The 22801-nt window shown below is 46.5% G+C and overlaps 2 protein-coding genes and 1 long non-coding RNA gene across 6 annotated transcripts in view; 1 reads left to right on the top strand and 2 right to left on the bottom strand.

Annotated features, from left to right (window-relative positions):
* LOC130253293 (ubiquitin carboxyl-terminal hydrolase 12-like) overlaps positions 1–4875 on the bottom strand; it is a 28040-nt gene extending 23165 nt beyond the window's left edge. Inside the window, exon 1 of one of the 2 annotated variants that reach the window (XM_056491770.1) lies at positions 4745–4875. In XM_056491770.1, the coding sequence (XP_056347745.1) occupies positions 4745–4792 (48 nt within the window). In that variant the 5' untranslated portion in view covers positions 4793–4875. The remainder of the gene's footprint in view (positions 1–4744) is intronic. The other variant, XM_056491772.1, reaches the window with a different exon arrangement.
* Positions 4876–9736: 4861 nt separating this feature from the next.
* Positions 9737–21655, top strand: LOC130253290 (ras-like protein family member 11A-like). 3 transcript variants are annotated; one of them, XM_056491768.1, is made up of 4 exons: positions 9742–10701; positions 12508–12564; positions 14771–14853; positions 19016–21655. In XM_056491768.1, the coding sequence occupies exons 1-4, from the start codon at positions 10557–10559 to the stop codon at positions 19481–19483; spliced, it is 753 nt and encodes a 250-aa protein (XP_056347743.1). In that variant the 5' UTR covers positions 9742–10556; the 3' UTR covers positions 19484–21655. The 3 variants fall into 3 exon arrangements, with proteins under 3 accessions (XP_056347741.1, XP_056347743.1, XP_056347742.1); XM_056491766.1 differs by lacking the exon at positions 14771–14853 and having other exon boundaries at positions 9737–10701; XM_056491767.1 differs by lacking the exons at positions 9742–10701; positions 12508–12564 and having other exon boundaries at positions 14222–14853.
* LOC130253292 (uncharacterized) overlaps positions 19596–22801 on the bottom strand; it is a 33901-nt gene continuing 30695 nt past the window's right edge. The window contains exon 9 of the long non-coding RNA XR_008840537.1: positions 19596–19679. This is a non-coding gene — a long non-coding RNA (uncharacterized LOC130253292). The remainder of the gene's footprint in view (positions 19680–22801) is intronic.

The following is a 22801-nucleotide window of genomic DNA, read 5'->3' as shown; positions in this document are numbered from 1 at the left end:
CAGAGCAGGGCCACACTCTGGGGAAATTCATTCTGTGCTCTTACAGGGAGAGCAGGCTGGGCTCCAGTGGAAAGGGCAGGGAAAGGATGCTGGGAAAGGGCAGGGAAAGCAGAACCAGTGCTGAGTGCTGGCCTCTGTCAGCAGCTCACTGCCCTCCTCAGCCACTGCTCCCAGTTCATCCAGTCCATGCCAGCCTCCTCAGCCACTGCTCCCAGTTCATCCAGTCCATCCCAGCCTCCTCAGCCACTGCCTCCCAGTTCATCCCAGTCCATCCCAGCCTCCTCAGCCACTGCCTCCCAGTTCATCCCAGTCCATCCCAGCCTCCTCAGCCACTGCCTCCCACTTCATCCCTGCTCCCAGTTCACCCCAGCTTGCTCAGCCACTGCTTCCCACATCACCACTGCTCCCAGTTCATCCCAGTGCACCCAAAGCTCAGTCACTGACTCCCACACCACCACTGCTCCCAGTTAATCCCAGTCACTGACTCCCACACCACCACTGCTCCCAGTTCGTCCAAAGCCCAGCCACTGCCTCCCACATCACCCCTGCTCCCAGTCCATCCCAGTCTCCTCAGCCACTGCCTCCCAGTTCATCCCTGCTACCAGTTCATCCCAGTCCATCCCAGCCTCCTCAGTCACCACCTCCCACATCCCTGCTCCCAGTCCATCCCAGTCCATCCCAGTCTCCTCAGTCACCACCTCCCCCATCCCTGCTCCCAGTCCATCCCAGTCCATCCCAGCTTCCTCAGTCACCACCTCCCACATCCCTGCTCCCAGTCCATCCCCTGATCTCTCCACCAAGACTCCTCCCCACCTCGCCCCTGTCCCCTGACCCAGTGACACAGCCGGGAGTGGAGGCTTTGCCAGGACAGCAGAGAGCAAACACCAACAGCTCCCAGCTGTGCAAGGCCCAGTGTTCCCAGCACTGTTCTCCTGTCAGCTGGCACTGAGATTTTATCAGGGCAGGGACAATGCTGTGGGCAGTGAGGAAGTGGATGATTTAGAAATAGGTTTATATTTCATTTATAAACGGTTGTAACTTTGGACATGACGCAGGCACAGAGCAGTAAAATTCAGCTCTGGGTCTGAATGGGGAAATACATTGACAGCTCAGTCTGTGAGAGGTTAGCTGGATAAATCATGGCAGGGACACCTTCCCCTCTCCCAGACTGCTCCAAGCAGCTCCAACCTGGCCTTGGACACTCCCAGGGATCCAGGGCTTCTCTGGATCTGTGCTTTACCACCCTTGATAGAAAAAAATTCTTTCCTTTCTAGTCTAAATCAACCCACTTTTAGTTTAAATCCATTCCCTCTTGTCTTTTCCTAACAAAGTTTATCCTCATCTGTTTTACAAGCCCACTTTAAGTATCCACTATAAAAGGAGCTGAAAATATAAAATACAGCATAAAAACAAACCATAATGATCTAGAGCTGCCCTTTATTTTGGCAGCAAGTGCAGGAATCCCCCAAACTGACATCTGCTGGAGCAAGCACTGAAAGCCATTTCTGTTTTAATAGCAACAAGACAGGGAGTGATGTGCATGTAAACAGATGAACCCAAGGCAATAAAAACATTTGCTGTAAATCCTGATTAAAGATTTAATAACATAGAGCACATCTTGAACAAGCTACACTTTGTTATTTCAGCATCTTTCCCCAGGTATTTACACTTCATTTTTAAATGGTAGCAGCTCTGAAGTAGAAGTGCTCTAATACAATCAGCCAATAATATATACATATATATATAGACAGACATATATATATATAGATATATATAAAATAAACCAAGGAGTGCCAGTTTCCTCAATTCCATGGCACAACACAGTTGGGATCTCTCATGATCTCTCATTTTCCTGAGGACAATGAAAGCATGAAATTTTAAAAGTTTATAGACAATCAAAGCAGACACCAGAACAGCACAAAAGCTCATTTCTGTCTTCAGAAAAAGCTTGTTCCAAGGGAACTTGGTGTGTGGCCCACCTGAACTTCAGCCCCAAAGCTGCAGCAATAAACACCCATCACACACAGAATTGAACCAGAATACAAACAACACCTGGGAAAACCTTGAAGTGATCTCCTCCCTGCTTTCCAAAGGGTTATATTGTTTTCTTTCCCCCTAAAACAATTATTCTCAGGCTGGATTTTAAGTGCAAAGATGAATATTTTGTTTCCTTCAGCTTAACAAGTCAGTCAAGAAGCAGAGCACTGCAGGAGTCAGAAATCTGCTTGATCAGCTCTAATTCCCCCCTCCCTTCTATCAGTGATAAAAATAAATGCTGTAAATGTTAATTCTCTGATAAAGCCAAACCAAAGTCCTACAGGTGACAGCAGGGAGGTGACATCACACCCCAGGGACACCCCAGCCCTGCCTGAGCTGCCCAGTGTGAACGATTCAGGTGGCAAATGGAAATGTGGGACTCACAAATGCTGCAGCCACCTCTCCTCCAGCACTGAATCAGTAATTATGTCTGATTCACAGTATGTAAGTTACCCCCAGTTTGTAGCCTGGATTGGAACTCTTCAGGCACATCCTGCTGGTTGAACAGATAATTAGACATGGATTTAGAGGAAGTGGCCCTAATTACCTACAAAGTACCAATATTCTGCTCAGAGTTCATTACAGACAAGCAGCCAGAGAGGAAAATCCCAGCTCTGAGCTTTGCACCTTGCTCCATTCTCAAGTTCTGGTCTCCTTTTCTAAAAGTTCTGTCAATTCAACAAAATCATCAAGTTCTGACTCAAAAATTCAGTTCTCCAGCTGTCTCAGAGCACAGAAAACACATCCTGGGTCAGAGGATGCAGTCAGACCCATGGAATTCTGCTCTCCCCAGCCAAGAGAGGATCCATGTTGAAACACAGGGAAGTTATTTTAGGGAGGGGGAGATGATTCAAGTTCAACCTCATTTCTGGCTGCTAATGAGTTCAGGCTCAGAACTGAATTTTTAAAGAGATATTGGATATTGGAATGGCTGAGAAGGAAAAGTAACAGCAGTCCCTGTGATGCTGAGAGGTCTGACTGGTTTTCACTTTTCCAACCTGGAGCACAGATGATGATGAGTGGAAATGTTGGCAAAAAATGCGTATTTTACTAAAAAAATATATGTCAAGTTCTGTACAATCACTACAGATCAGCATAATCCTGAAGAAAGCAGCTCCCAAAGGGAATTTATTCATGTATTTCAATGATTTTATAAAGAAGGCTCAGGTTTTATATACACCTTATGACAAACTAAATACTATTTTTATTTGCTGGACAAGCAAATAAACTCATCCAGTTTTAAAATACAGCACCTAGATCTTAATTTCCAAGGCTAGATGAGGGGATAAATGTTAAAATTGACAGGAAGTTTAGCCAAGCTACACATGCACCTAAAACACTGATGCTGACAGATTCCACAGCACTTAATTAAACAACTAATTAAGAAATTTGAAAGCCAGTTTCATGTAATTATTTAGTGCTACCAGCACTGCCCTGCAATTCCTGCACAGAACTGAAACACAATGAGGAGAATCTGCCTCTCCAGAGCTACAACACAAAAGAGTTTTTTGGAAAAAACACCCCCAGAAGTTCAGGAGGGGGAGTGGGATGCTGCAAGCACCTGCCCAGCTTCCATCCACCATCCCAACCAAAATCCAGGCAAGCACAGGAGTAAAAATGCAAAAATCCCAGTGGAATGTGCTCAGTCTGGCTGCACAGTCCCAGGGAAATGCTCTGACTTCCATCTGCCCTCTCCAGCCCAGGCTCAGCCAGCTGCTCCCAGGAATGCATCCAAAATATTCCATGATTGAGTCAATCCCTTGCCTCAGAACACAGCAAAGCTGTGACTCACCTCCCATGGCCTTAGTCTCACCTGTGTCTGTGATGGGCAAATAAAAAATATAAATTATGTAGGAAAAATAAAACATTTAGTGAAGGATAAAATCCTGGGTTTTTCTCCCAAAGACTTCCAGTGAGGTCTGCATGGGCAAGGATTTAAAAATAAAAAATTAATGTCTCTGTTAGGGGGTGTGAAACTGCAAATAATCCAGTTTGTACTGGGTTCAGTTCAGCCTGGGGTTAAACTGGGAGTCAGCAACTGCATGGAAAAGGAGAAAAATCCTTTTCCACACAGGTGAAAAGAGAAAAAAATTGGTGTGCAGCAGTCCCTGGTGAGAGTGCAGAGAGGAGGTGGAAAGCTGCCCTCGGAGCAATGAAAACCTGGGATGATGGAAACCAAAGTGCCCAGAGTGGGAAGCCCCAGCCCGATCCTCTGCTGGATTCGGGAATTCCAGGGGATTTCGGGGTTTGTTTCACTGGGCTCTGTTCGCACAGCAGAGCAAATTCATTACAAATTCTGCACAATCACGCGATTAGCAGCCTGCCTCTCTGCACGGAGCTCTGACAAACGGGCAGAACGAGCTTTAAACGAACTCAGTTATCACAACAACTGCGACCGGGCCACAAAGCCAATTCATGCTCGATAATCGCTTTTCCCTAAGAAAGGCAGCCCGGAAACATCCCAGGGCACAGCTGGCAGCAGACACACCCGCCGGGAACGCCGAGCTGGCGTTTCTGTTTTCCGGCAGCTTTTCCATTGGGATTTCAGCCCGATTACCGCGATTCCCCTTCCCCACACACGCTGCGGCCCGGCCCCTCACGCAGCCTGCCGCCCCACGGTGTGAGCCGCTCCCGCGGCTGGCGGGGCACAGCGCCGGCAGCCCCGAGGAGCCGCCCGGCCCCGGCCCGGCCCCGGCCCGGCTCTCACCATGGTACAGACGGCGGCGAGTCTCCGCACCGTCACCAGCGCCTCCATCCGCCCCCGGCCGCCGCCATCTTGGGCCGCGACTGACAGCGCCAGCTGCGCACCCGCTAAGCGGCCCGGCCGTGCGCCGCGCAAAGCGCTCCGCCCGCGCCGCGCAAACAACGTTCCTGCGCGTTCTTGGTCCGGGGGGAACGGGGATGGGGAATGGGAATGGGGATGGGGATGGGGATGGGAATGGGAATGGGAATGGGAATGGGAATGGGAATGGGAATGGGAATGGGGAATGAATGGATTGGGAATGGGGATGGGAATGGGAATGGGAATGGGAATGGGAATGGGAATGGGAATGGGGATGGGAATGGGAATGGGAATGGGAATGGGGAATGGGAATGGGGATGGAAATGGGAATGGGAATGGGAATGGGAATGGGAATGGGAATGGGAATGGGAATGGGAATGGGGATGGAAATGGGAATGGGAATGGGAATGGGAATGGGAATGGGAATGGGAATGGGAATGGGGATAGGGGGAATGGGAATGGGGAATGGGAATGGGAACGGGATGGGAAAGGGACTGGGATAAGATTGGGAATGGGAATGGGAACAGAACAGGATAGGAATGTGAATGGTAATGGGAACTGGATGGGAAAGGGACTGAGATGGGATCAGGAATGGGAACAGAACGGGATGGGAATGGGAATGGGAACAGAACAGGATAGAAATGGGAATGGGAACAGAACAGGATAGAAATGGGAATGCGAATGGGAACTAGATGGGAACGGGAATGGGAACGGGAATGGAATCAGGAAGGGGAATGGGAATGGGAATGGGAGTGGGAACAGATTGGGAAGGGGAATGGGAAGGGGAAGGGGAATGGGAATGGGGATGGGAATGGGAATAGGAACTGGATGGGAATTGGAATGGAATTGGGAATGGGAATGGAACGGGATTGGGATGGGGAATGGGATTGGGAATGGAATTGGGAAAAGAAATGGGATTGGGATCTGAACGGGACCAAGATCGGGAATGGAACAGGGATTGGGAATGAGATCGGGATCAAGAACAGGAAAATGGGATCGGGAAAGGGACCAGGATGGGAATGGGAATGGATGGGATTGAGACCAGGATGGTAATGGGAATGGGAATAGGATAGGAAAGGGATTGGGATTGGGATTGGGATTGGGATTGGGATTGGGATCAGGATTGGGATGGGATTGGGATCAGGATGGGGAACAGGGTGCCCAGAGCAGCTGTGGCTGCCCCTGGATCCCTGGAGGTGCCCAAGGCCAGGCTGGGCAGGGCTTGGCACACCCTGGGATGGTGGGAGGTGTCCCTGCCAGGGCAGGGTGGCCCTGGATGATCTTTAAGGTCCCTCCCAACCCCTGACATTCTGTGAGTCTGTGATTCCACGATCCTTCCCCACTCAGGGTGTTCAGGAGGAGCCTGGTGGTCCTGCTGGGGTGGGCACTGCCAGGGACACTGGTGACACTGGAGGAGGGCACTGTCCCCACTGGGAACTGGGGGATGTCACCAAACCCCACCAGGGGACACCACGGCCACCCCAGAGCACCAAAACCCCTTGGAGCTGCCTGATGGAATTCTGTGATTCCCAAGACTCCTTCAGTGGCTGTGGGCACTCATCACCAGGATCTGTGGTGGGTGGGACCACATCCCTCCTCCAGGGGTGACAAAAAGGATTTTTGGGAGCTCTGTGCTGGAATGACAGCAGTGTCCATTGTGGGAGAAGGAGTGAGAAATGTTCCTGAGGCAGCCCAGAGCTCGTCCTGCAGTGAGGGATGGGCAGAAATTTGGGATGTGGCTGATCTTGATCCAGACCTGAAGGCTCCCAGCCCCTCCTCATCCCCCAGAGCTGCTGCTGGGGGCCCTGGGAGCTCCCTGCTCACAATCCCAGCTCACACTCCAGCCCTGACCTTGTGGGAATATCTGTGGGGAAGGGAGAGTGGTTCAGTTTCCAAAGCAGAAACTTTTTTATGAGGCCAAGATGTTTCCATTCCCTTTGAGCTGCTCTCCTGCAGCGATGTTCTCGTGCACATGTTGGACTTCCCACGTCATCTGCTGCAGGCTCCCCAGGGACAGGCTTCAGGAGCACAAAAAACCCCAACCTTACAAAATATCCCAAAAGTGAAAAGGGCCACGTGCTCCTTGCAGGGCTGCCATGAATGGCAGTGCTTTAAAATTAGGGACAGGAAATGCAGAAGTTGTGGAATCTGCGCAGTGTTTGACCAGAATGAAGTATGTGTTTAAATGTTCATCTCTCTTGCATCCCAAAATAGAATCAAAAATGATTTATCACAGCTGTTGCAGCAGCATCTGAGGACATTTCCTTGCCCTTTGGCCTCAGGATCAGAACAACTTGGTGCTGAGCAGAATTATGGGGTTAAAATCGTGGTCTTGTCCCCAAATGTCTTCAGAGGTCACTGCTGGAGCACTTCATTTAATTCATTTAAATTAATTTAAATTCATTTAAACTCAGCAAGGTGGAGTTCTGAGCACACAGTCTGTGCTGGCTCCTCGAGCACACCACACTCTTTTCTGCTCCTCTCTCATCTCCTCCTCTTTTGCCTCTCCCAGCTTTGAGTTCTTCAGTCACTGGGAGCAGAAAGGTGGTTCAAAGACAATTTTTGTAGAGTGCAGTGTGAGAAGTGACCTTTGGGGCTCCAGTTTGCAATAAAGAGAGGCAGAGAGAGCTGCAGGGATCAATTCTTGTTGAGTGAAATCAATTCAGGGGTCTCTGCACGAGCCACCAGCCACGGGTTTTGTCCCAGCATCTGCCACAGCCCCTGGCATTTCCCCACAGCCACATTTCCCATTTCTGCTCTGAAAAAAGCCTTGTTCCTCCTTCCAAGCCCTCCTAACATCAATATATCCTATGGAAGGTTGTACCAGAGGCAGATGTAATGGTTACAAATCTACTTCTGGAGGAAAAATAATTTCTGACTGAGTTAGCCAGAAGGAGAAACATTTTCCCAACAATCTGGGATCTTAGCAAGGTCTCTCTGGCTCTGCTCATCTCTTATTCCTTTTGTACAGTGCATGAGGAATAATTACAAGCAGTTTTAAAGCACCCTGACATTGTCCTGTGACAGGCACTGTGGTCATGGCAAATATTTTTATTTTTAGCAAGCTTCATCTCTGAAGATGTGTAGGAGGGCCAACAACAATATAAATAGAAAATCTTCTAACAAACAGAGCCAAAAGCAACATAGACCAGTAAATAAATCTAAAAAATTTGGTGTGGAAATAACAATCTGCCCAAAGGCACAGATCTTTGCATGAGCAACCCAAGGGTTGGTAAAGCAAAACCTCCAGAACATCCAAATGTTCCCAAAGTCACTCTCAGTTTTGCAAACATTCCCCCTCTAATTTAAGCTATTGTTTTTCCAAGGGAATTTGAATTTAAAACATGGGTTTCTTAGCTAAATATAAGTCCATTGTGCACAAACAATGAATATCTGCTTTAAAAACAATTGTTATCCCCCATGCCAAGGGTTGTACAATCTCACAGAGTGTGAGTCCTTCCTCGTGGCTTCACTCCATGAAAAAGCTGCTCTGGCAATCTAGAAAATCAGATAAAGTCCATGTTTGGAAACCTCTGGGTTTGATTCTGTATTTCACTTGAATCCTTTCAGAATTAAAGCTTGAAAGTGAAGAGGAGGGGGGAGCTTGAGAGCAGATTGAAAACTTTGGGGGAACGCAGTGCTTTTTTTATTTGTACTAATTTGTACTTTTATTTCTCCCTGCACAGAGATTCCTGCTTTGGGGAGAAGCACAAGAAGCCTGGGCTGGTGCAGAAGAAATTCATATTGAACCATGTTAGCAAAGGAACTCAAACTCCACTGCTCTGCTTCCAACATGCAGCCTGAAACTGCTTTTGAATGTGCCTCCCTCTTGGAGCAAGCCAGCAGAGTTTTCTTCTAGGAATGCCTTTGCTCATATAGAATATTTTTCATGGCCTTTCTGAATTTATCTGGCTTTTTTTTTCTGGGCTGGAGCTCTTGTGGCCACCTAGGAGCTGACAGATCTGTGTCTGTTTGGTTTTGGAGGAGGACTATTGTGATAAATGTTTTTATATTACTCACTAACATATGCTTTTAATAGCAAATGGTAACAAAGGTTCCAGCACTCTGACAGGCAGACAGTGACTTACTGCTGCTAACTAATCCCAAATTTATCACTGTCCAGCTCAATAACACATTTCAAAGTGCTGCCCTATTAATTGACCACAAGATTTTGACCTTTTTTTCCTGTTCCTCTTGTCATTTTGCCCTTTCTTACAAAACTTGTGGGGGATTAAAGCACCCCAGTAACGAAATTTCCTGGAAAATTTTTTTTTTTTTTTCATTGTTTGGGGTTTTGCAAAAATCTGGAAGATTTTCAAACCATTCCCACAGGAGCCATGTCCCAGAAGACACAGGATCCAGCAGCTCTCTCCCAGTTCCATGAGCTGCATCAGCCTCCAGACATTTTTTCCTCCTCTTCATCAGCTGCCAGGATGGTCAAAGGAGTTTGCAGAGCATCACTGCACAAATTCTGCTGCACAAGGAGGTTTTAGGGGGGAAACAGAACCTTGGAAAAGCGACATGTCCATAAACTTTGGGATTCTGGTTTCACTGCTGTGCCCCAATCTGGGTTTCCCTCGGGGCAGGTCACACTCAGCCCGTCCTGCTGTGGAATTTGGGATGGATGCTTTGGGAAGGGGCAGTGATCCTGAGACCTGCTGGGGAGGCTCGGGTATGTGCTGTGGGTCAGGGCAGAGCCCTGAGAGCAGCTGGGCACACAGAGGATTTCGGGGGGCTGCAGCCTCTCCGGAATGAGCCAAACCCAACTTCTGCATGAAGAAAACTGCACCCCAGGTCTGTGTGAGCTGTGGGGGGTTACCTTGCTCCCCATTCCCATCCCAGCCTTGCCTCTGCTCCCTTCCGAGAAGTTTTTCCGAAGATTAATGCTCCACTTACATTTTTTTTTTCTAGTTTAATTTACATCTGTTTCATATTATTTGCAGTCCTGCTTTATCTGGGTCACTCCCTCCCCAGTGTTCTTCCCTCTCTGTTATCCCCGAGAACTGAGAGCTGATTGTAGCCAGTGCTCAGTTCCAGCCTGTCATCCCACAGACCCTGCCAGCTGCCCTAAAACCCCGCTCAGTGTTCCTAGAGAAGCCATTCTCTCTTCATCCCCTCTGAAAAGACCCCGAATCTGTCAGCAGCCCTAAATCCCGTGTTTGTGGAGCCTGCAGTGTCCCACCCCAGCTCTTCCCTTTAGCAGTCACAGCACAAAGCAGCGGATCAAATGCATCCCGGAGGATTTTGGAATATCCCACAGCTGCCCTAAAGCTCTGGTGGGGGGATGGAAATGTGTTTGTTATCCCGAGGAGCAGGGAGAACAACAGAGCGTGAAGCTGAAAAGGCAAGGGGACTGGACAGGCAGAACCGGATTATTCAAAGCAGAATTAGGGCTGTACGGCGCTGGAAGCGCTCCCGTGACGGCTGAAAAGCCCCAAAATGCGGGTTGGAGCAGCCAGGCAAGGGCAGCAGCGAGGGGCGAGCAGCGCTGGATGCTGCAGGAATGTCCCGGTCCCCTCGTGATTGGCTGCGGGATGCCGGAGTCAGTTTTCACGGGGGCCGATCAAAAAGTTCCCTCGGCTCTCCAAGGGCTCTGTCTGAGCGCAGGGATCGGCTGCATTCCTCGGGAAAAGCTTCCTTGGGATGAGAGGGCTTCTCCCGGCGAGGAGAGGCGGAGGGCAGAGCCGCGCTGCTGCTCCCCGGCCCCAGCCCGGCTCCGGCAGCCGTCCCCTCGGGCATGCTGCTCATCCCTGAGCGCACCATGTCTCAGTTCCCCACCAGCTTCCTGCTGCTGCCCATCCCGGAGTATCCTGCCTTGGACTGCGCGCCCAACAAAATCATCAAGCTGGTGGTGCTGGGAGGCAGCGGCGTGGGCAAGACAGGTAAGTCCCAGGTGTGTGCCCTGCTCCTCCTCGCAGAGCTGCCCCGACACGCCCAAAACTGGGACATCTGTCACAGCTTTGCTATTTCGTTTTTGTTTTTGTAAAGGAAAGGCACAGGAGAATTTGCGAGGAGATTTGTTGTAGGTGCATCGGTTTTGTACTCACCAATGCTTCTTCTTGCTCTTGTGCAAATTACTGAACTGTGGCTGAATTTCCACCCCCCAAAAGGTGGCTTTTATCCCCTTGCTGTAAGTGTTTTCTGCTCTGCAGACAAATCACAGAATACAAGATGTGCCTTTGTTATTCTCCAAAGGAGAGGGGAAGAAAAGAGGGTAAAGGGAGCGTTGGTGCATTTGAATATCTGGATGATTTCAGGAAGTATTAAAAGCAGATTGATTTATTTCATCTGTGGTTCCACAGGATTCAGCAAAATGTTTGCTTGTTTTGGCTTTGAAGCAGCCACATCTTCATATTGTTTTTAAATAGTTTGTTGAAGACTTTTAAAATAGTCTGTTGAAACTGCACAGGCAATTTCGTCTAAAGGATGACCCAGTACCACTGTGAGAAAAATAATTGCTTGAAATGAAATCTATTATAAAATAATGTTGCTTGCAGAATAAGACATTTTATTTAACTCTTAATTAAGTGGTTTTGCAAGTTACTAGGAGTCTACTGAGATCAAAGCACCACAGGAATATAAGTTACTGTTGCTACGATGGGATTTAAATATTTTATGCAGAAAAAAGAAAATGTTCTCATTAAAGAGTTTAAGAAAGCTGCTCAGGTTAAGGTGGATAAGAAGGTCCAGGGTGCTCCAGCATGACCCAGGGGTGCAGAGCACATGCAGTTTGTTTGCTGGCTGTGATTAGATATCACTAATGGGCTTTGTGAGGGGTTTTAAGGCTGGGAAGAACCGTTCCATCCACCAGCCTCACTTCTTGCATGACATAAAATGCTGAAATTTAGATTAGCTGCAGTCTACTGGCTTGTCACCCTTTTCCTAAATTATTGCAGAGCAAAGAACAGATTGTTTTACCTGCAATCACAGGGAGCTGAGCCTCCACCCTGAATTTGAGGGCTCATTTCCAACACAAGCTGTGAAAAACTGTGTTAGGCATCCAGATCTTTGTGAGTGCTGAGAGTGGAGAGCAGCAATTGCAGAATAACATGGGAGCAATCCAGAGATTAACTGGGTTTTGTGTGAGACTGCTGCCTGCAGGAGGATGGGTTTGGAGCTGGGTTTGTGTGACACTCCTGCCTGCAGGAGGATGGGTTTGGAGCTGGGTTTGTGTGACACTCCTGCCTGCAGGATGGGTTTGGAGCTGGGTTTGTGTGACATCCTGCCTGCAGGAGGATGGATTTGGAGCTGGGTTTGTGTGAGATGCTGCCTGCAGGAGGATGGGTTTAGGAGCTGGGTTTGTGTGACACTCCTGCCTGCAGGAGGATGGGTGTGGAGCTGGGTTTGTGTGACTCCTGCCTGCAGGAGGATGGGTTTGGAGCTGGGTTTGTGTGAGTTGCTGCCTGCAGGAGGATGGATTTGGAGCTGGTTTTGTGTGACACTCATGCCTGCAGGAGGATGGGTGTGGAGCTGGGTTTGTGTGACTCCTGCCTGCAGGAGGATGGGTTTTGAGCTGGGTTTGTGTGACTCCTGCCTGCAGGAGGATGGGTTTGGAGCTGGGTTTGTGTGACTCCTGCCTGCAGGAGGATGGGTTTGGAGCTGGGTTTGTGTGAGATGCTGCCTGCAGGAGGATGGGTTGAGGAGCTGGGCTCTCATTAAGGACCCATCTTTTTGTCATTGTTTTGCAGCCCTGGTTGTTCGCTTCCTCACAAAGAGATTTATTGGGGACTATGAAGCCAACACGGGTGAGTTCTGCTCTCCCCAGCAGCACTGCAGAGAGCTGGGAATGAAATTCCCTCTGTTTTGTGGCTGGTGCACGTTACAGGGAAGCCAAGTGGTGTTAGATGTCCATAAGGTGCATATTTTCAGTTAATAGCCTCGAGCTATGAAAGCAATAAATCAAAGGCTCATTATTTATGATCCTTTCAGCTGGTTTTTCCCCCCCAAGTTGATGGAAAAGGATCAGAGTAAAAGCTTTGCTTGGGGACATACCTATAGTGAAACACAGGCTCAAGGAACAAGCTGCACATCAACTAAACCATGGAAACCCAGTGCTGCTCCCCCTGCAACCCCAGGGAAGGCAGAGGAATTCTGAGGGGTGGGAAAGGCAGCTCAGAACTTTTTCTGTGCATTCCCTTTATTTCAGGGGCTGTTATAACCAGTGAGATTTTGAAATTGAAGCCTTCTCTCCATGAGACAAGCCAAGCAACCATTCCTTTCTTGTTCAATCCAGATGGTGTGTTCATGTGAGTTGTTTCAGGAAAACTCTGACTGATTTGGCCAGTGTTGTAGGATGGATCCATGTACCCCATGCTCACCCCTGCTGCACATCCCACAATTGGCCACCTCACAGCTTTGGGGTGAAGGTGGAAATTCAAAGTTCAGAAAATGCTTCACTTTGGAGATGCTTGCTGAGCTGAGGATGGGGAGGGAGCAGCACAAGACACCTTTGATCTGAGGAAATGCAATCTGAAAGCTCCTCCTTCCATCTCCCCCTCACTGACCCCGAGTAACCCCAATGGCTGGCTGCACTTTTGCTCCTTCTCTTGTGTCACCTCTTCTCTGGGAGGTTGTACATCAAGTGAGCCCTGGGAGCTGTGCAGTGATTGCTGCCAGAGCCACATGCTTTTCCCATTAAGCTCTCAGTCCCATGGCTGTGCTGCAGGAGAAATGAATATTCCAGCAAGAAGGAACAGGTGGCAGTGCCCTTGGGGTCACCCAGCCCTGCTTCTCCTCGTGCCAGGCACCACCAGGCAGAGCAGGGCAGTGCCTGGCAGCACCTGCTCTTTGTTCTGCAGGGCATCGTGGAATGGGAGCCAGGGGATGTCTGCTCTTGATTCAGGGCTTCAGTGTTTCCATCTTTACAGCTTTAAATCAGGTCTGATTTAAAATACAAACTAAATCCCACCAGGGCTGGATCTCCTCACAGTATTAAACCACAATATGAAATGTGGGATTCAGTGCTAAATTTCCTTGTGCTGAAAATGCTCTATGAGCTCAGACTCTTTTCCACTGGAATAAAATCACTTGTTTCCTTGAAACAAAGCAGATTTTCAGAAGTGAGGGCATTGCTGTCACTAGCTGGGCTCCCTGTTGATCTGAATTCCTTACTCTCCAGTGGGTGGATTTCTCCACGTTTGACATTGTTCTGGAGGCAGCAGTGACAATTGTATTGGGGCAAGACAGAAGGGCTGCACACAGCAGCTGTGGATTAGCATTTCTTCACAGCCCCATGTGACTTGTGTCAGTTCTAAAGAAAAATGATGCTGACATCAACCCCAGAAACTGTCCTTGTCACAACCACAGAGAGTTCATAAGATCAAGACTTAAATTTTCATTGTCATTTAACTCGGCTGCAGTAACAAAATAAAGTTCAAGCCTGGAATAGGAGAGGACTAGGTGGGTAGAACTGGCACTTGGCTGTGAATATGTGTCCTCCAGATTAACCAAAGTCAGGTTTAAAGTGCCCAATTTTTGGGGATTTCAACCAAATTCTGCTAAAATCACACAAACCCCAAAGAGCACCTGGGGGATTTGTATAAGTCACTCACTCTGTGTCCAAAATGAGAGCACTTTTCTTTTTGAAAGGCATTCAGAAAAATGCAGCAGGAAACATTCACACCTTTCACCAACCACACCTGGATGTCTTCATTTGTGATTATACAAAGTGAACTGCACTTACATTTAAAGTTAACAATATGGGCTGGAAACCTGAGTGGGATTTATGTGCCTGCTTTGAGGAAGTGACTCAATCCTTCCCAGCCCCCAGGCTGGCTGTTCACTCAGGACAGGTCTCCACACAGCAAACACCCCAGGGCCACTCACTTTTCTACAGGCAGCTCCACATCCTAAACCTCAAAACTCTGAATTTCAACACTCCCCTTTTACCTTTCCTCTCTAATTTTGGTTCCCTGCTACAGCCCCTGACTGATGCTCTTCCTTCTCCCCCAGGTGCTTTGTATTCCAGGAAGTTCACCATAGATGGGGAGCAGATCTCTCTGCAGGTGCAGGATACTCCCTTTGTCTCACTGGAGGTAAAACCACTGCTCTGTGCTTTTCAAAACACTCCTGCCTTGTGTTTGTTGCCAGCACTTCCATCTGTGTTTAACTCTGCTTAGCAGCAGGAAAATACCTGGGCTCAAACCCAAGACTAATCAAGGTACCTGAAACTCCACCAAAATGAGCACTTGAAGGTGTTAAATCAGGCTCCTTCAGGAGCAAGTCAAAATTAAAAGCAGTTTTATTTCCAACACATTACTAAACAGCAGTAAAATCACAATCTGGTTCCCTCCTGCCAACAGCCTGATTGTTTTATTTTCTGTCAAGGTTTCTGTCCCTGCATGGCCCAAAACTCACCTGCCCAGAGGCCCAGCTGGCTCAGCCTGGACCTTCCTCCACACCAAAATCTCCCAGACTTAGAGAAGTGCTTCTTTCCAAGGGGCCAGGCTTCACTGCAGTTGTCATTTCCAGCTGTGGTGCTTTGCCCTGCTTTCCTTACTCTGCTTTTAAATGTCATTAATTCCTTTATTTTAAGGTATTAGCATTTATCAGACTCCTTTTTCTAACAGTGTTCTGGACAGTTTGACTTGATGATGTTAAAGACCTTTTCCAGCCTTAATGATTCTATAATATGATATTAAAGACCTTTTCCAGTCTTAATGATTTTATAATTCTATCATGATATTAAAGACCTTTTCCAATCTTAATGATTTGATTATTCTATTATATTCTAGATTTAATATTCTACCAGGAACCTCTTTCTAGAAATATTTTTCCAAGCAGGATTTATGCTGTCTCATTTGCTCTGGACACTCAGAAGCAAACAAAAAGCTGCAGTGGAAGCTCTCCAAATATTCAAGTGGGATTTAGCAGCACAAAGGGCTTTGCCAGCTTGTCCTGCAGAGAGAGGCAGTGGGGGGAGATTGGGCACCACTGGGATTGCTGATAAACACTTGACAAAGGGAATCCCCTCTCTCTTCTGTGCCATGGAGAATCTAGCTCCTGTTTTCAGACCACATAAATGCTATTTTCCTGTTTAAATTAATAATGCCCTTAATTAAGTCCAGCGACTCCAGAGCTGCACAAAATTAATCAAGCAAACAGCTGAGGTTGCTTAGTCAGAAATTATTTTCAATTAGTTAGGAAGGAGTTTCATTTTCTTTGTCCCAGTCCAAGGTTTGTGCTGTTCCAAGATCTCCCACAGACACCTTTATCTCACCCTGTGTGTGTTTGCTTCAAATGATGTATCTGCAATAACTGAAGGGACTGTGACAGAACAGGTTAAGACTGAGAAAATGTTGGATTTTTAATTAAAATCCTTAAGGAAGAGAGTTTCCTGCACTCTGCAGGCTGAGCACAGTGTTCCAGGAGGAAATCATGTGGAAACCCTCAGGATTCAAGTGGGGAAGTGTCAGAGAGAAACAGAAGCAGGTTTTGTTGGGTGATCCATTGCTGCTTGACCTACACACTGCAAAGGCCTGTGTGTTTTAAAATCCATTCTGGAGCAGAGATTTCCATTTTAAAAGTAGCCCATTAGCCTTTGATTTCCTGAATAAAGCATTCCTCTTGGGATTATCCATCCATCCATCCATCCATCTCCCTACTGGGTGGGCCTACTGGAGTGAGGGAGAATTTCTGCTGTTAGGGCTCTCTGAATGAGCACCTTCTCCAAATCCATTTTCAAAGCTTGCCAGTGCAATTAGTTTCTTTTATTTTTTTTTATTTTTTATTTTTTTGTTGCTGCCATGAAAGGGTTTTGCTGGTGAAAAGAGGCTTCCAGGACATGGAGAGTGGCTAATTATCCCCAGCCTGGCTATAGCCCAGACCCCAAGAGTGCAAATTGCCTTTCTTCCCACCCTCATTAACCTTTCCAGCCAGGCTGCTGGGGAGGATCCCTTCTCACCATTCTCTTTTGGAGTGATAAGAGCATCTGATAACCAATTCCACTGCTCACAGGATTTAGCTGTGAGCTGGCAAGGGCAAAGAACCTCAAGGTGTTGCCAGTGCCTCTGTGGGCAATAATGGAATATTTACAAAGGGGTCTTGGCTGGTTGAACTCCTGAGGAAAGTTGTAATCCTAATTTACAATCTGACCCTTTAGAAATTCTGCTTCCTACTCACAGAAGAGCTTGTCTGTAGTTCTTTTACTGTCTGATCTACCAGAAGAAAGCTGGTCAATTTTACTTGTTCTTTTCCACCTCTGCTCTCTGAAGTCAGGCTTTATAATTCATATTTAGGTCTAAATAAATCTGATCTGTTTGGGGAGAGTGCTGAGCACTAAATTCTCTTAGAATTAATGTAAATGGCAGATATGTATTCTATAGATTAATAGATAATGGAGTGTGTTTTGTTAGTCTTACTGAAGTTGATGAAAATTTCCTGGGTAAAATTCAGCAACAAAAATAAAAATTTGAGCTCTGTATTTATGATGTTGAACTCCCTTAAAATACGTATTTTCTACCAGCTTCATGAAGAGCTGTACACAGATTATGCTTGTTGATATAAAAAAAAGCTTTTAAACCCACTGTGCTCTATTCAGCTTTGTATTCCCAGAGCTGGTGGTTGTTGGGGTTCTAAATAGGAGTGGTGATAGACACAAGAAATGTGTGACCAGAAAAAAATTACATAAACTCATCACTGCTCCACAAATTACCAATGAGATTTCACCTGATTTTCAGTTCCAGTCATTGGTTCTTGGTAAAAAATTGCTTTTTTTTCCAAATAACTTTGACTATCTGGGGACCTGCAAGGCAGGAAGACCTGGCAGGCTTCACCAAAAATAGTTAGTGGGAGTCTCTGTCCATGGAGACATTGAATAAAGAATTGGAAAAAGCCCTAAAAGTCACCCTGGGGGACAACTGTTCACCTGTCATGGTGTGACAAACCTGATGGATTTGTAATGCTCTTATTGTGCCCATCACAGTTTTATCCACAATAAGGGTGTGAGTTTCTGACTGGTTGGGTACAAGAGAATTCAGAAATAACTTTTTAAAGCAGTATTTTGACTTTTCTCTTCAACCAATTTGCTCTGACCCCCTCCTACTCCACATTACTGTTTTCCTGCAGTGTGGGATCAGAGAATGATGGAATCAGGGAGGTTGGAAAAGACCTCAGGGCTGACTGATCCCCACCTTGCACTAAGTGCCACAACCAGTCATTGCTTGAACACCTCCAGGGATGGGGACTCCAAACCTGCCTGGGAAGGTCCTTCCAAAGCCTGAGCACCATTTCCTTGGAGAAACTCCTGATATCCAACCTAAACCTCCCTGATATCCAACCTCAACCTCCTGATATCCAACCTAAACCTCCTGATATCCAACCCCAACCTCCTGATATCCAACCCCAACCTCCTGATATCCAACCTCAACCTCCTGATACCAACCTCAACCTCCTGATATCCAACCTCAACCTCCCCCTGATATCCAACCTCAACTCCTGATATCCAACCTAAACCTCCCTGATATCCAACCCCAACCTCCTGATATCCAACCTAAACCTCCTGATATCCAACCTAAACCTCCCTATATCCAACTTAAACCTCCTGATATCCAACCTCAACCTCCCAATATCCAACCTAAACCTCCTGATATCCAACCTAAACCTCCTGATATCCAACTTAAACCTCCTGATACCAACGTAAACCTTCCAATGTACAACCTAAACCTCTTGATATCCAACCTAAACCTCCTGATATCCAACCTAAACCTCCCAATGTCCAATCTAAACCTCCTGATATCCAATCTAAACCTCTCAATATCCAACCTAAACCTCCCAATGTCCAATCTAAACCTCCTGATATCCAACCTCAACCTCTCCTGGTGCAGCTTGAGGCTCTTTCCTCTTGTCCTGTTACAGGCAACAGAGCCTGGCCCACACTTGGCTGTACATGAACAAACATGACCACCCTTTCTGTGGAGAAACTCCCAATATCCAATCTAAACCTTCCCTGGTGCAGCTTGAGGCTGTTTTCTCTTGTCCTGTGGGAGCAAAGCCTGGCCCACACTTGGCTCCTTTCAGGGAGCTGTAGGGAGTAACCAAGCCCCTCCTGAATCTCCTTTGCTCCAGGAGATTCCAACACTGGGAATTTCGCCGGTGCACCCAGCGAGGTTTTTGGGAGTACATGAACAAACAGAGCAGTGCTCAGAGCCAGCTCCGTCTGGGGCTGTTCCCTGACACACGAATCCCGTTGTTTTGCAGGATGACACGGACAGCATCTGCTGCCAGGAGCAGATAAACCGCTCCATCTACTGGGCCGACGGCTTCGTGTTCGTCTATTCCATCACGGACTACGAGAGCTTCCGCCTGCTGCGGCCGCTGCACCAGCACATCCGCAGGATCCACCCCAACGCCAACATCCCCCTGCTGCTCGTGGCCAACAAGGGGGACCTGCTGAGGGCCAGGCAGGTCTCCTCCAAGGAGGGGCTGCAGCTGGCCTCGGAGCTGGGCGGGACGTACAGCGAGGTGTCGGCGCGGGAGCACGGCGAGGGCGTGCACGAGGCCTTCCAGCAGCTGTGCCAGGAGCTGAGCAGGAGCAGCAGCAGCTGCAACGGGGAGAAGAGGAGAGGGCTGCACCTCGTCAGGCCCAAGTCGCCCAACATGCAGGACTTGAAGAGGCGCTTGAAGCAGGCTCTGACTTCCAAAGGCAAATCCGCCACCACGCTCTGATGCGGTCGCTCAGGATTCGTGTTTCGGAGCTCTGGGTAAAAAGGCAGCAGGCTGGGAAAAAGGGGCATCAATTCACTTACAGGTTGTGAGAGACTCCAGGTTGGGTGAGAGACTCTTTCACATCTTTCTCCAAAAGCCCCTGCTCATTCAGCAAAGGAACTCACAGAATTTGCTCTCCGGGGCAGGGATTTCGAAACTGTGGTTTAAAAAACGAGATTGTCCCAAATTATTTCCCTTTTTTTTATCTTTTTCTTTTTTTTTGAAAGAGGGTTTTGTTAATGAAATCCTACTTTTAAGAGATATGACTTCCTTTGGGAATGGTTGTGTTCCCAAACACAGGCAGTGACTACAGCAGGACATGAGGAGAGTGATGGGAGCTGTACTGAGCAAGAGAATGGACCAGATCTGTTTCTTTGCAAGACTGGAAAATAAATGAATTAATTCATTTAAATGAAGAGCATAAACAGTGAAAAGTATTAATTGAAAGAAAGAGTTCTGAGCAGTGGGGAGAGATTTTTTCATATGCAAACTTAAGTCTTACAGTGTCTCTTTAAAGGGAGATTTTTTTTAAAAAATCACTATTTTTTCAGATTATTTTTGTTTAAAAGTACAGCGACTGCCTCTGAAAGTGATTATTTGGGCATAATACAAACTTGTGGCAGCATTTTGTAGTCAGTTTCTACATGTCACTTCTCATTTTTCTGAAGGTTTTTTAAATGGCAAAAAGGAAAAATAGATCAGAGTGGTTTAAAACCTGACACTGATCAAGAGCATGGAGGTCACCTAAAAGTCTTATTTTTTTTAAGTTAGACTTCAAATTCAAAATGCTTTTAAAGAAACAAAGCCTTCACACAAAACATATTTACATCATTAGGTCGGGTGGGGGGTTTTAAGAAGAAAAGGTTTTATGATGCCTGAAATGCTTGGCTTGGGGAATTCATTATTTTGTTGTTTGAGTTAAACCCTGAACAGCTCCCAGAGCATCCCAGCCTGTCAGGACACATCCCAGCAGCAGAGTCTGCTTGTGCCTCAGCACGTCCAAGGATTTGGGCTGTATCCCATCAAGTGATTTCTGGAAACAATAAAACACCACAGAGTTCCCAGCACTCTGTTCTCAGTGAGAGTGGGGAGCCAAGGGCTTGGACCATGTCAAATCCATGATGCACCAACCTCCTCTTCAAACAGAGCAGATGAAGAATTCAAGGACCATGAAATGAAGTCAAGCTCAGTGATTTATACTCAGGGACACTGGAGGGAAACCCGAGTTTGATGGATATGGAGAAACACTCCCAGCTGCAGTTTCATCTGGCAAGACTGAGCTAAATCAACCTTTTCCTCATTAGGAGCAGCAAAAATGCAAATAGAGCCTGATGAGTATTTGTACAGCTCAGGGCTTTAAAATTGTATTTTTCAATTCCCTATATTAGACAGCTCTAGCCATGATTTTATCACCTGGATTTGCCTTATCTCCAGCTCACTTTCTGTTTTATTTATTGTTCTCCACAGCTGCTCATCTGAGCATGTCTTGTGTTCTGATTCATTTAAGAGTCTTCCATTGCCACAAATGCCCTGCACCTGGTTTTAAATTCAGTTTCAAGTGGTAGTAGGAGGGGAAAAGTTGGATCATCCATAAAGGGACTCAAATTATATCAGGGAATTTTTACTTTGGCTTATGCTTGATTAACAATTTAATGTTTGAGCAGTGTCATTAATCATCCCAGGCACTTTGGAATTTCATTGTTTTAAATTAATAATAACACAGCTCAAATATTGAATGTAAAAATTCAATAGCTCAAATATTGAATGTGAAGATTCAATAACTCAAATATTGAATCTAGAGATTCAATGGCTCAAATATTGAGTCTAAAGATTCAATAACAAGAAATAGAGCCGTATGCAAGACACACAGAAACTGAAGTATTTTTGTATTGGAAAAGTGATCACCAATTTTGAAAAGCAATTAACAATTTTGCCACTCAAGTACTGTATAACAAGGGCTAGATTTGCTAATGACAATTTGCTGACATTGGTCTGAATTTGTGCTCCAGCTTGGTAGATTTGTTTGAAACTTCCTTCAGCTCAAATCTTTTCTGATTTGGGAAGAAATGTCACCAAAATTCAAACCTGTCAATGTTTTAGTTTTGTTAGTGTTTAATAAAAACATGCAAGGTCTTCCCTGAGTAGTGAATAAAATGGCTTTGGAAATATTCCTTATGCAAATAAGTATTCCCACATTCCTGTGGGGAATAAAAACATCTCCATTTTTGCTAAAGCAAAAAAATATTAAAACATTTAAGTCTTCTCTTAGGTACTAACATGTGGCAAACATTTATTCTGCTACAAAACTTTAATATTTCCTTTGTTCGTTGACCAGGAGTACAAATACTGGTTTTAAGCCAGGACTAACCATCTACAGAAGGCAATAAAGCTCAGTATTTTATTTTTTTGGGGGTGCAGCAGTTGAGCCCCAGGACACCTCACTGTGCCCCAGAGGCAAGGCTGGATGGCAGCACGAAAAGCAGGGAGAAAAGAATGTTATAGAATTAAGTGCCTAAAAATAATCCTGTAGGAGATCAAAGTTTAGTCATGTAGAACCTGATCCTGAATTAGAAACTTCAGGCTGCCAGGGGAAAACATGTATTCTACTGAAGGTTTAAAATTAACCCTCTAGAGAGAATGTACTGCAATGAAGTCAGGAGGGAAGAGGGAAAAACAAGAAGTTGAGAGCGTGGGGTGATTTTTGGATACCAAAGACAATTCTCAGTTCAGTTCTATTGATTTAGCTCAGATTAACTCCACTGGAATCAATACCAACAGCAGTGAGCTGCAGAATTCCTTCTTTTAATTTTTTTTCCTCATCCCTCATCATTCTCCTGAGCATTTTTAAATCTTTAAGCACCATCTGGTTTTCAAGATGGTTTTACAGCTGGGTTTACTTGGGCACAAAGCAGTTGAGTGATTTGCCCCAAGGTTACACAGCTGAGCAAGTACTTGAGAGGAACTCCAACCCTGTGTCCTTTGTAATCAATTCCCAACTCTACAACAACTCTCAGACTGTACCCCTCCCTCAAGGTATGCACAAAGCACAGTGAGTTGTATTGCACAGGAATGTAATTAAAAGTTGGGAAAATCTCTTAAATTTCAGCTGTGTTGAGGACTGAGCAAAGTCTCAGAGACAGGCTGGCACCTCACAATTACAGCAACACCAAGACAGGCTTGGGACTCACTGAAAATATTCTTAATGGTTATTTCTGTGTTCCTGTCAGCTGCATTTCTCACACATGTCCAGTGGTTCCCCATGGAAATGGAGTGTGATCT

The sequence above is a fragment of the Oenanthe melanoleuca genome, chromosome 4A (assembly GCF_029582105.1).
Source record: "Oenanthe melanoleuca isolate GR-GAL-2019-014 chromosome 4A, OMel1.0, whole genome shotgun sequence".
NCBI lineage: Eukaryota > Metazoa > Chordata > Aves > Passeriformes > Muscicapidae > Oenanthe > Oenanthe melanoleuca.
This window is presented reverse-complemented; position numbering and strand designations above follow the sequence as displayed.

Bases quoted from the DNA above. Each gene is read 5' to 3' on its own strand.
- LOC130253290 (XM_056491766.1), top strand. From the start codon at position 10,312: ATGCTGCAGGAATGTCCCGGTCCCCTCGTGATTGGCTGCGGGATGCCG. The intron at 10,702-12,507 runs GTAAGTCCCAGG...ATTGTTTTGCAG, and splicing joins CAGCGGCGTGGGCAAGACAG to CCCTGGTTGTTCGCTTCCTC. The intron at 12,565-19,015 runs GTGAGTTCTGCT...GTTGTTTTGCAG, and splicing joins GGACTATGAAGCCAACACGG to GATGACACGGACAGCATCTG.